This window comes from Diabrotica virgifera, chromosome 10 (genome assembly GCF_917563875.1).
Source record: "Diabrotica virgifera virgifera chromosome 10, PGI_DIABVI_V3a".
Lineage (NCBI taxonomy): Eukaryota > Metazoa > Arthropoda > Insecta > Coleoptera > Chrysomelidae > Diabrotica > Diabrotica virgifera.
The window spans coordinates 32149530-32163405 of record NC_065452.1 but is presented as its reverse complement, the minus strand read 5'-3'; the positions used below and the strand labels follow the sequence as shown (position 1 = coordinate 32163405).

Sequence of the window (13876 nt, the reverse complement as noted above, 5' to 3'; positions counted from 1 at the left end):
TGTATTTGTGTAATTTGAACTATACGGTAGTAAAAATGACTCATGGCACAAGCCGGCAGAAACAACAGGCACCTGTCTGTAGTATTCCTTTATTTTTTATTTCAAACTGTGTTAGCATTGTTTAAGAAAGACTATTTAAAAAATTCTCTTTTAATCAATGGTCTTAGTTTTCACTGTTCTTAATACATAATAACAAAACATCGTTCCGATTGTGACTGTATAGGCCAGGGTAATAAGACAAAAATATACCCTGTTCGTGACACTTCAGCAGCCAGGGTACTGAAGCATTTTTTCGACAGGTAATACCTATAGGAACAAATTATAACTATTTCCTGCGTAGGATCTGGCGGCCATTTTTATTTATAAACATTTAACTGTCAAAAAATGGCATTTTCCCCTTTTCTTTCAAATCAACGGAAAACAGTGAAACTTATGATTTTTTTAGTACAAATATCTTCGAGATTATGGAAAAAGCTTTAAAATGACGTATTACAAAGTTTGATATACTCATTTATTGTTAATATAATTGCGAAAAAAGGTCGGAATTGCAAAAAAATATTTTTTCTCAATAACTGTTATAAAAATTAGTGTACAGATTTGTAATTTTTATCAAATGAGGGTTCTTTGGTGCTTAATATGTGATAAAAATATCAAAGCGATTTATTCAATTGTTTAAATTTTATTCAAATTGTTTATCCTAGAGAGCATTTTTTTTTTGCAATAACATGTCAGAAAAAATGAGGTTAGAACCATTCCACAGGTGTCAAATCAAAGAGCATGAGCTACATTTTCAACATGGTTTAAAAAGTGAATAAAAAATGCATTTATTAGTAATAAATAATTATGCAAGAGTATCGTCAATTTTTCTTTATAAACTTTTTGAATAACTTTTTCCAAAAAAAATAACTTTTTTACCCTGTTTTAAGTGCACAACTACCAAGTTATTTATATCATAATTAATAAAAAATTGTAATAAATATATATAATTTCTTACATAACAAAATAAAAAGTTTATAAGGAAAGATTTACGATACTTTTGCATAATTATTTATAACTAATAAATGCATTTTTTTATTCACTTTTTTTAAACAAAGTTGAAAATATAGCTCATGCTCTTTAATTTGACACTTGTGGAATGGTTCTAACGTCATTTTTTTCTGACTTATGTTATTGCAAAAAAATGCTCTCTGGGATAAACAATTTGAATAAAATTTAAACAATTGAATAAATCGCTTTGAAATTTTTATCACATATTAAGCACCAAAGAACCCTTATTTGACAAAAATTTCAAAGCAGTACACTAATTTTTACAAAAGTTATTGCAAAAATTATGTTTTTTTTGCAATTCCGACCTTTTTTCGCAGTAGGAAACTTGCATAAATTTTTAAATATTAAAATGATATTAAAAAACATAAGGTAACATGATCTTAAAACGCTTGCATGCGAAAAAATCAAATATTTTCAACCCGTACGCTAATTACGACGCTTTGAAAATGCTATAAAATTCAAATATCTTAGGAGGCTCTTGAACGTCCTTCTATTGGTCCGACGTCACGGGCCACGGGCTAGCAGTCGGAAACAACGCGATTAGGGTAGGTATCACGGGTATATTACATTTTAATCGTCTTTAATGGAAAATTCCTAGGTATTATTTATGTTCATCTTATATATTGTAATAAGTTAATAAGTAGTTCCCCAATCAGCTTAGTTTTAAACTGAAATTGATAAAGTTGAGTACTGCTTTGTAAAGAGTTTAAAACGCATAATATGACGGACGAGGGTAAGTCTGACAACTTATCTACCGTTGATGTCTTCATGGTGGCAACTTTTATAAAAAGTAGTGAAAGCTATTCTATTGGAGAAATGCGAGGTGTCAAGGCAAATAAGTAAGAGTTATTAATAAGCATGCGCTTAAACCGTTTATAACAATAGTTTGGTACCATTATATTATAGTATACGGTTTACCCCGTGGGTTTGATCTACCTACCTCTAATCGAAGGATTTCGTATATCCTGGAAAAGATTACGGTGTAATTTGCTTTATAATAAAGATTATATTTTATTGTAATATTTATTAGTACCTACTGGAGCCTTTCATTATTGTGTTCGAAGCCTTCTGAGAAAAGAGTATGCTGATTAGCAGACGTACTGATAGAACGTGTACATAGCCAACAAAATCCTTCTTTACAAAGTTAATAATACGCATAAATAAGAAGGATCATTATTGTAATTTTACAAGTTAATATCTTTATCATCTAAGCTTATACTTACACCGCATCCCTCGGTAGACCGCAAGCTATAGTAGAAACCCGACTGTAGACCGCATACTATAGTAGCACCAATACTTTTTAGTTACTCTTACTTTTATTACTAAAAGTTTTGTTTATTTTTAAGTTATTTGTTTCTTCTTTGTTCTTCAACACAAGAAACGACAAAAGTAATTTCATAAAAAAGAACTTTTTGATACATGTCAACAGAGATATAATGTTAATATTTTGCCTGTTACAGAAAAAATAATTTTTGCCACAGAGTAGAACAAGATATTTCAACTATATTATTTATCTATGGGCAAACTGCATTAAATGCAATAGCCCACCGAACGGGCAAACGATACGAGTGGCCTATGACGTCAGACCCCAGCTCTCGCTTTTGAAGTTGTTTGAAACGGAAATTTTAGGCGCGAAACTTTGATCAGATGTTGTACGTACACTATTCATTGTTAAGACGTAATATTTTGAATATAACATTTTAAAACATAAATTAACAATTTTATGCAAAAAAAAATTTTTAGTGCAAGTTCCCTTTTATATTAACAAGAAATGAGTACATCAAACTTTGTAATACGTCATTTTAAAGCTTTTCCCTGTTTTCCATTGATTTGAAAAAAAGTGAAAAATGCCATTTTTTGACACTTAATTGTTTATAAATAAAAATGGCCGCCAGATCCTACGCAGGAAATAGTTACAATTTACTCTTATAGGTATTATCTGTCGAAAAAACGCTTCAGTACCCTGGCTGTTCAAGTGTCATGGAAAAAACCTTACTACCCTGGACTAGTATGAATACAGTATTGTATTGTTCGCTTCCGTTTGCCTAGGTTTGTGTTTGCGTGTTTTTAGTACTTTAGATGTGTAGGTACTGTGCATATTTATATATATTTCTAACCCGGATTTTCGATAACCCGGATCGGCCGCGGTCCCGATTAATCCGAGTTATCGAGGTTCCACTGTACTTAGTAACAACAATTATTACCAGTGACAACACAGGAGAAATAGGGAGGTTGAAATATGAATACTGGCGGGGAATAAATCTTTCTTTGCCGTTCAACATCTAATGACGTCAAAGCTACTCTCAAGACGTGCCAAAATCCAAATATACAAAACCATAATACGACCAGCAGTGGCATCCGGAAGTGAAACATGTACATTCAGAAAGTAAGAAATCAATAAACTATTAGTATGGGAACGCAAAATCCTGCGAGTTATATATGGTCCTTGTAGGGACAGTGTGACAAATGAATGAAGGAGTACATATACAATAATGAATTAAAGCGGGTTGACATTACTAGTGAATAACGAACGTGGCTCACGCTTACGTATTTTGCCCGTGCTATTGTTACATATTTTATTATCTATTTTCAAATTCGAGCAGTACATTTGTATTTATGCAATGCATAGATATACAAATGTACTGCTCGAGTTTGAAAATAGATAATAAAATATCTAACAATGGCACGGGCAAAATACGTAAGCGTGAGCCACGTTCGTTATTCAATAGTAATGTCAACCCGCTTTAATTCATTATTGTATATGTACTCCTTCATTCATTTGTCACACTGTCCCTACAAGGACCATATTATATAACTCGCAGGATTTTGCGTTCCCATACTAATAGTTTATTGATTTCTTACTTTCTGAATGTACATGTTTCACTTCCGGATGTCACTGCTGGTCGTATTATGGTTTTGTATATTTGGATTTTGGCACGTCTTTGTCTTGCTCGGTAAGTCTTGGTCTTGGTCTTGCTAAAATTAGGCGGTTTTGGTCTTGGTCTTTGTCTTGCGAAAACGCAAGAACAAGACCAAGACTGCAAGACCAAGACCGATTTTGGGCAACACTAACCTCTACTCTATTCTGTATACTAAAACCATGTTTTCTTAATTTTAGAATCGACCAAAAAGATGCAACAATCCTAAAGTCTGTAATTTATGGCACAAATCTGGTGTGAGATACATGAGAACCTGCCAACCCTGTCCAGACATTTATCCATGGACTGGAAACACCGGAATCCGAAGTAGTAAAATTGACAACGACATTGGAGATTAGACTATAATACTATGGCAGCAAGCCATACTTTTACCCACAACCCATTAGCCATCAATTGTTTTCTAGTGAAACATCTTTCGCGAAAAGAATTTAACGTATTTAATCGGTAACATGGAATGCGACATCGTTATGTTGAAATCTCTGGGGTATGGTCACATTCTGTAACATTCTATAACATATCGATGTAACCTGCCATATAAAATAATTAGTTCTTGTGTTAATATCTGTCCTACGTAATTATTTTAACAAAAAATTCTAGAAGTTGTTTTATATTTTTGCCTAAAAAATTGTTTTAAATTTTTTTCTCCAAAATCAAAAATATTAAATAATTTCCTACGAAAATCTGTTTGAAAACTAGTAACTAAACAATTTCGTAGATTATATTTTTTAACAAAATTGGCATCATCTCTCAGGATAACGGCACAGTTTTTCCAAATTACTATACTTTTTGATATCAGATTTTTTCTGTTATTACTTTCACTATTCGATGGTTTTCCAAAAAAGACGCGTATTTTATTGTCTCGGGCTATTCTTAACAATCTGTCTTCATTTATTCTTCCTTCATGATCATCCCAAGTTTCTCCAATTATTCTTTATTCTACACTCCTAAAGCGAATGAAGGGTAATATTGCGCAGCTAAGCAGAAACATCCACGAAATTTACATTTTACACAATAAACAGTTGGCAGATTGGTAAATTCTTCAGAAATTTGTTTAGTTGAAGATATTATAAGAATTTAAAAAATAAGATATAAATTACTAAAATAGGTATTATACAAATACAAAACACGTGGTTTTCGAGGTATTGCCCCACTCAGTGAGGTAATGTCTCTTAGCTAGTGAGGCAATATCGTGCATGTTATTTGGGCCGAAAAGTAATAAAAAATAAAAATAATTGAGGACATTTTAAATAAACTTAGAAACACATTATCAATACAGTTATCAGGAATTTCAAATATTGTTTTAAAATAAACGTTGTTTTGATGCTTCTGCTTTCTTAATATTTTCTTTATGCATATCGCATTGAAAACCTGCAGCTGACTTCCAACCACTACAAGCTGCATATGCTCATTCTACACCCAATGCAGTGATACCAAACTTCCTTGTTTTTTCCAAATTCATCGGATATGATCCATACTTCATTGACTACAGGAGGATTGTGATATTATTCGATTTCACATAGATCCGAATTATTACTATCTGACAAATCCATATCTATGGATGATTCAGAATAATTCTCATCTTAAATACCATTCTTCTTTTCCGTAGATTTATTATTTTTAGCAACATTAACTTTTCGTTTCAATTTTTTTTACTTTTACACTCAACCAAACTTATATGGACTCATCTAATATTTTTTATTATTTTAAGCAAATTAAAGCTAAATTTAATTTTCTTTCAAAATGTATAAACATTCTCAATTGCAACACGAAAATGCAGCAGCTGCATAATACTATGGTCAAATCTGAGAGTGCAGGAAGAGTCTATACCGGTTTCGGGGGCTGTTTCCCCCTCATCAGTAGTCTCATATCCTCCTCTCTCAGATTCTTCCACGTACCACACTTTGGGCCTTTCCGAATTGCAAAGAAAGAAATGTCAGGGATGAACTAGGGCCATGTACCCAAAACAAAGTAAGTTATCAATCGAAGTAGCACAGAAAACGACAATAAAAATATCGTCTCCATACCACCCGATTGACAACAGGTGGAATACTTTCTTTGGTTACACCTCCTGAGATTTTCAAAATTTATAAATCATACAGGATGCCGAGGAAATTAAGATGAGAGAATTTTAAATAATTCACAACTCATCTGCTCAACGTGGTAAAAGCTTCAACAAGAAAGATTCCTTAATACTCAAACAAAAGAGTAAATGAATTAAAAATGTATAAACATTCTCAATTTCTTTGCAACACGAAAATGCAGCAGCTGCATAATACTATGGTCAAATCTGAGAGTGCAGGAAGAGTTTATACCGGTTTCGGGGGTTGTTTCTTCCTCATCAGTAGTCCCATATCCTCCTCTCTCAGATTCTTCCACGTACCACATTTTGGGCCTTTCCGAATTGCAAAGAAAAAAATGGAGACGATATTTATTGTCGTTTTCTGTGCTACTTCGATTGATAACTTACTTTGTTTTTCAGTAGATGGCCCTAGTTCATCCGTGACATTTCTTTCTTTGCAATTCGGAAAGGCCCAAAGTGTTGTACGTGGAAGAATTTGAGAGAGGAGGATATGGGACTACTGATGAGGGGAAACAACCCCCGAAACTGGTATAGACTCTTCCTGCACTCTCAGATTTGACCATAGTATTATGCAGCTGCTGCATTTTCGTGTTGCAAACAAATTGAGAATGTTTATACATTTTTAATTAACCCATCAAGGACGGAGTTTTAAATTTTTTTTTAAATTAGAATAATTTTAAACAAATTATTAAGTAAATTATTAGTAATGCTTAAAACAACAAGAAATAATTATGTTTGTTATCTATTTTTCTCAAAATAGTATGTTGCCATATGGCAACGCTAGTCTCCTGTAGGATCAAAAAATAAGCACATGCTAGAAAACATAAATTGTTTTTAATTAGTTAAAAAAGTGAATATTAAATTAAAATCGTGTGTGAAAATGAACGTTGCTACTTATACATACTCCAACTTTCCATTTAGTACACATTTTGCACATGATGGATTTGCAGTTTTCAGCTGCACATCTCTTTTTTTTCTATCAGGGGTGTTTGTTAAGAAATGTCCTATATTGTCAAAACGCACGTCACCGGAAACTCTGGCGACCCCCTTGGTTTGCCGGATTCTGTACCTATGACAAATGTTTTCATAATATCTCGCTTGAGCTAAAGCTGCGTCATAGTAAGCCTTTTTTCTTTTTAAATTCCAACTGCTTTGCGCTGAACAGTCAATTAGCCAAGTAAAAAAGCACCATCACCGTTTTTTTTTACGGATTCCTATACGATATCTGAATATGTTTTGGTTCATAAGATCAGTGCCTCCCATTGCAGAATTATATTTCGCAATAAATTGAGGTTTGTCTATGTGTACGTTCTTTTTATCGACCTGGGAATAGCGTTTTACTTCATTCACAGGTGAAACCCCATATGAGGTTGATGCGACGGTCACTATGGTGTTATCAGCCCACCTTTGAATTACACCTTCCACAACCCAAGTAGGTTGTGGAAAATGTTTACTTGTTGCTTCAATATCGCCACGAACTCAAATGACTTTTGTCAAATCAACTTTTAAATATTCTTCATCCCCAACACTTTCAAAATCTATTTCCTCAAATGGACCATCTTTGCTCCCCAGTCGCTCTTCTTCTGTGTTATTCTTGTTAGAAAGAACAACCTCGGCCTGTGAGCGAAGTTGATCTTTTGACAAATTATCGACCACCGTCCATTACCATCTTCCTCGCCTGAGTCTTCAGCTGCCAGCTCACCCTCTGTAGGCTCAATGTAGATTTCGATCACTTCTATGTCATCATCGTACGTAATTTCTAATGCCTCTTCAAGTGTTAAGCCGTTTCTAAAAAAAAACAGTATATTATAAAAGTCGGTAATAGCGCGTCCTAGCGTTGGCGTATGGCAACACTCATATTTGTGATATAATATAACAAATAAAAACTAAAAGAATTGGTCTCACAATATTGAGTATTTTAAACACGTTATTTTGACTTTATATTTTATTAATTTCAAACACGTATACGAATTTTTAGTATTATTATTTTACTTACGCAAATCTGACGTCCATCTTGAAGTAACAATTTCACAAACTCTCTCACAAACAACTGATTTGACAAATTAATTTTCGTTTTAGTGGCACCCTAAATTAGACAAACAATCTAATAACGTTAACATAATAACTAGTATCAAATTCTGTGTTTTTCGGTCTCAACTTTTCGTGTAAGAATTAATATTTTAAACAGTGTTTTGCGTTGCCATATGGCAACGCCAGTCTTTGATGGGTTAATTTACTCTTTTGTTTGAGTATTAAGGAATCTTTCTTGTTGGAGCTTTTACCACGCAGAGCAGATGAGTTGTGAATTATTTAAAATTCTTTCATCTTAATTTCCTCGGCATCCTGTATGATTTATAAATTTTGAAAATCTCAGTAGGTCTAACCAAAAAAAGTATTCCACCTGTTGTCAATCTGGTGGTATGGAGACGATATTTTTATTGTAGTTTTCTGTGCTACTTTGATTGATAACTTACTTTGTTTTAATTTTCTTTCATTGCACCTCTCCGGAGCTGAACTACAGGTTACATTACCAAATCAACATACCTGCGAGCTATTAAAGTTGGTTGGATGAAAATTGAAGGATTTTTTGTACCGATCATAAGTCCTCTTCAGAACATGACCCTTCCTCGTTTATATTTGTGAACAAATCTAGCAGTTTCCATTCTTGCTTGTCTTCCTCGCCCTCTTCTTCTTCTTCAGCCTGTGTTCGTCCACTGCTGGACATAGGCCTCTTCCATTTGCTTCCATCGATTTCTACTCTTGGCAATTCTCATCCACTGCTTGCCCGCGACTTGTTTGATATCATCTGCCCACCTCTTCTGCGGTCTGCCTACTAATCGCCTGTTCTCTCTTGGTCTCCAGTTTGTTAGTCTCTGTGTCCATTTTTCGGGATTATCTCGGGCAGCATGTCCGACCCATTGCCACTTGAGCCTTGCTATACGTTCTGCGACATCAGTAATCTTTGTTCTTTCACGAATGTCGATATTTCGAATTTTGTCTCTCAAACTAATCCCTAGCATGGCCCTCTCCATCGCTCTTTGAGTTGTACTGAGCTGCTCTAAGGTTTTCTTTGTAAAGGCCATGGTCTCCAGTCCATATGTAGTTACAGGTAAGATACATTTGTCATAAACTCTTCCTCGCCCTCTAAGTACACGAATTCGTTAATCATCTGATTTTACATATCCTACTTTCGTTTGAAAATAGCACACTTTTCAAATTTCCAATGTTCCAGTCTTAGTGTTGGACACCAATTTACGTGAACAATCTTGTGCTACCTGGTTAACTCGGGATCCCGTAACTTTCTCCTGCTATATAATCATTGGGCACAGCAACTCTGCTTCTTATGGGTTCAACTAAAATACTTACACTTATAGCTTCCAAAAGATACAAATTTCAAATACATAGTGATTCCATAATATAAGGTTGGTGGAGTGTATATTCACCCTTCTGCTCTCTCCTCTCATGCTTCTCCATGAATATCCTCCACTGGTGTAACAGTCCAAATTTCTGATTGTTGTTTCCTTGTTTTTATAGTAGACTTTTTAAATAGTTTCTTTGCGATGGAAGATTCTGTAATATTTTTCCTAACGACAAAAGCGACTTTAACGATAAAAGCAAAGAACCAGGTTTGATTGTGGATGTTGATGGTATGTAGCTCTTGATGTTGATGGTTTCTGTTCCGTAGTAGCTCTTGATGTTGATAGTGTCTGTTCCGCAGTAGCTCATGATGTTGATGGTGTCAGTTTCGCAGTAGATCTTGATATTGATGGTATTGATTCAGAAATGTTTTCATTTACTCCTCTTTCCGCCTCTAAAACAAGTTCTCTAAGCTGTTCAGCTGATGCAAAGCTTCTAATGGGGTTAAAAGGAAATATTACAATTGTCCTGAAACTTGAAACCTATTGAGGGACATCCGACCGTTTTACATAGTTTTTAGCTTTCCCCAACACCATACATTTGATTACATTTCTTATTGTGCGATCCATTGTACATATTTGTGGCCTGCGCGATATTACCCACTGCGCGATATTACCCCTCCTATCCCAACAATCATCAATGTTCTCTGGGCACTTCTGCTTATACCAAAATTCTAATTTCTTTATTTATTTTTTTAAGACATTTTTTTAACGTTATTTCTTAAATTAAAAATATCTTCCTTCTGAATTAGACGTAGGAAGAAAAAGTTAATATGTATCAATAAAATGTGCACATCCTCTGCGATGTTTTTGTTTAAACAATTATTGGCTTCCTTAAAATACTCTCTATACGGAATATCGTAATTAATTTATAAAATTTTGATGTTGTTGAGGTGTCAAGTAAAAAGTTCCTTCATACCTCATCAACATCTGTATGTACATCTAGCTGTAAATAAGTAGAAATAATTTAATCGAATATGTCATCACTACATTGGATTAGGATAATAATTATAGATTAATAAAAGGAAAACTTTACACTGCCTATGTCGTAAATAGGTTTAAAAATTTATGTTGTGAGATAGAAATATTATTGTACTATGTAAACGTCATTTAAAAATGTATGTTAATACTTTTTTAATTTATTGTCTGTTTCTAGAAGCAGTGGTTGGTAAATATCAACAAATAAAATAAAATTATATAAATATGGCTTTTATTTCAACCCTCAATTCATAATTTTAGTTAGGTACCTACTACAAAAATTACACAGTTTTGGGAAAAGCACATGAGTATATGTATAATTGATACTCTGCATTTGTTTGCGGAATTTAGATGTGCGTATGATAGTGTAGATAGAAACGCACTATGCAAAGCCATGATAGAATTTAATATCCCAATGCAGTTAGTGGAATTGGTGAAATCCAACCTTTCAACAATCGAGTGTAAGGTTAAAGTGCAAAACGGAGTATCAAGAATTTTTCAGACACAAACAGGACTTCGACAGGGAGATAGTCTGCCATGCCTTCTATTCAACATTGACCTAAAGAAAGCGATTAGAGAATCTGGAATAACAACAAGAGTAACCATCAATAATAGGAGTGTACAAAAACTAGCGTACCTATGCAGGAAATATTGATAACATAGTAAGAAGTAAGTCGGACCTGGTTCGATCGTTCACGGCATTGGAAGCAACAGTAAAAATAATGGACTAATAAAACAGTAATAAAACAGTTAACACTAATAAAACTAAGTATATGAAGGTCACATACAATAATCGAGTAGCAGAACCTGAAGATCTAACGGTTGGAACAAATACATCCGAAGGAGTAAGAGAGTTCATATATCTAGGCTCACAAATCAACCAAATATATACAGTAAACGCAGAAATTGACAGACGTATATTATAATATAATATATATATATATATATATATATATATATATATATATATATATATATATATATATATATATATATATATATATATATATAGATATAATATATATAGATATAATATATATATATATATATATATATATATATATATAATATATAGATATAATATATATAGATATAATATATATAGATATAATATATATATATATATATATATATAACAGGTATATAATCTTTGCTGAACAGTTAGGAAACAAGGTTGAAATATTGGGGTAGCAGCAATCTCAAAGAAAACTCTTTATAATAATTCCAAGCTTTCGATAATGTTTATTATCATCTTCAGGGAAACTACAAATATAAATATACAGTATTTAACAATTAGTCTAACTAAAATCAATAAAAATTGTTATCTTTGTGCCATCAAAAATCCAAAACACCATAGTTTTCTCTCACTAAACTAGATGTCTAGGATCCCCAGAAACACAAAAATAACAAAATATTGCTCTGAGAAATGCAGAGCTAATACTCTCACTATAAACACCGCATATCACAGAACAACCTTACTAAAAAATTATTTATATGTTTTGGTACTTACATTATTTGAGGATGTAGAGCCTAGTTGTTAAATACTGACATAACAATGAAATTTTGTCTTGGTAAATAGTAAATAATATAAATTAAAGTAAAAACTATATAAAAACTTATAAAAATCTGAGTATAAAGCGATAAAAGCTAAAATATTTTTTAAAAAATTATGTATGTCTAATTGGCATTTTACAAAATGTCTAACAAAATGTTATGGATGTTTATTCATTTTTCTTTGAATTCATACGGAAACGTCACATTCACTGAACCATAAAAAAATGAATAAACATCCATAACATTTTGTTAGACATTTTGTAAAATGCCAATTAGACATACATAATTTTTTAAAAAATATTTTAGCTTTTATCGCTTTATACTCAGATTTTTATAAGTTTTTATATAGTTTTTACTTTAATTTATATTATTTACTATTTACCAAGACAAAATTTCATTGTTATGTCAGTATTTAACAACTAGGCTCTACATCCTCAAATAATGTAAGTACCAAAACATATAAATAATTTTTTAGTAAGGTTGTTCTGTGATATGCGGTGTTTATAGTGAGAGTATTAGCTCTGCATTTCTCAGAGCAATATTTTGTTATTTTTGTGTTTCTGGGGATCCTAGACATCTAGTTTAGTGAGAGAAAACTATGGTGTTTTGGATTTTTGATGGCACAAAGATAACAATTTTTATTGATTTTAGTTAGACTAATTGTTAAATACTGTATATTTATATTTGTAGTTTCCCTGAAGATGATAATAAACATTATCGAAAGCTTGGAATTATTATAAAGAGTTTTCTTTGAGATTGCTGCTACCCCAATATTTCAACCTTGTTTCCTAACTGTTCAGCAAAGATTATATACCTGTTAACTACAGAAACAATGGGGTTTTACCAGAACATCGGTATTGAATTTGGTGACATTGCAGTCCAGAAATTGAAGTCTTGGTCAAAAAGTAAAATAAAATTGGCAAATGAATACAACAGAAGATGTTTCCTTTTAAAATGCCGAACAACGGGCACACTTCCACCTCACATTAGACATAGTACGAAACCGATCCTTTCACTGATCCATAGACAAAATACCTACACTGAGGAATCTATAAGATTATGTAATAAAATGGGATCTAAGGTTCTAAATATTGAAATTAAATCTAACCATAAACTTATTAATAAATTAGAATCAGATTTAACAAAATTTAAAATAGACATTATTAACTTAACATCAGAATTAATTTTTTTAAATTTCCAATCAAAACAACAACGAGTATATAACCGTAAATTTCACATAATTAAAAATAATAATTTAAAAAAATTTGATAAGCTATATAAAGATAATGTTGATACTTTGTTAAATATTAAACCAAACTGGATAAAAAATCTAACAGAGGTTGTGATACCAGATGATATTTTTCGTTTTTTGGCTCTTGGCCCCAAATTTAGTATTGAACCTATACTAGGAATACACATTCCTATTAAAAAAATGTTATCTTGTATCGACAACATCACCTCGTCTATATCTGATACACTTGTAAGGAATGTACTGATAGCTAAATCTACAAACGTAATTACTAATCAAATTCACAATTATGGGAGGTACCAAAGTAGCGCATCTGTCTTTTACCATAAACTACTAGTTAAAACTAAATATTTTCTGAAAAATAATCCTAATATTGTTGTTACAAAATCTGATAAAGGTAATATAACAGTAATTTTGTATAAGGAACAATATTTAGAATTATCTTCAAATATACTAAATAATAGAGAAGCCTATTCTATGTTATCAAAGGACCCTACTTCTTCTATTCAACAAAAATGTAATAAATTAATAAAATCACTAGTAGATACAAACCAAATAGATCCTAATACAAAAAAGAAACTTATGTGTTATAGTGGTATTTCACCAAAATTTT

The 13876-nt window shown here is 32.2% G+C and overlaps 1 protein-coding gene across 7 annotated transcripts in view; it reads left to right on the top strand.

The window, feature by feature from the left end:
- LOC114335194 (mucin-5AC) overlaps positions 1–10684 on the top strand; it is a 436134-nt gene extending 425450 nt beyond the window's left edge. For all 7 annotated transcript variants that reach the window (XM_050663155.1, XM_050663154.1, XM_028285392.2 and 4 more), the window contains one exon: positions 4166–10684. In XM_050663155.1, the coding sequence (XP_050519112.1) occupies positions 4166–4324 (159 nt within the window). In that variant the 3' untranslated portion in view covers positions 4325–10684. The remainder of the gene's footprint in view (positions 1–4165) is intronic.
- Positions 10685–13876: the final 3192 nt, after the last annotated feature.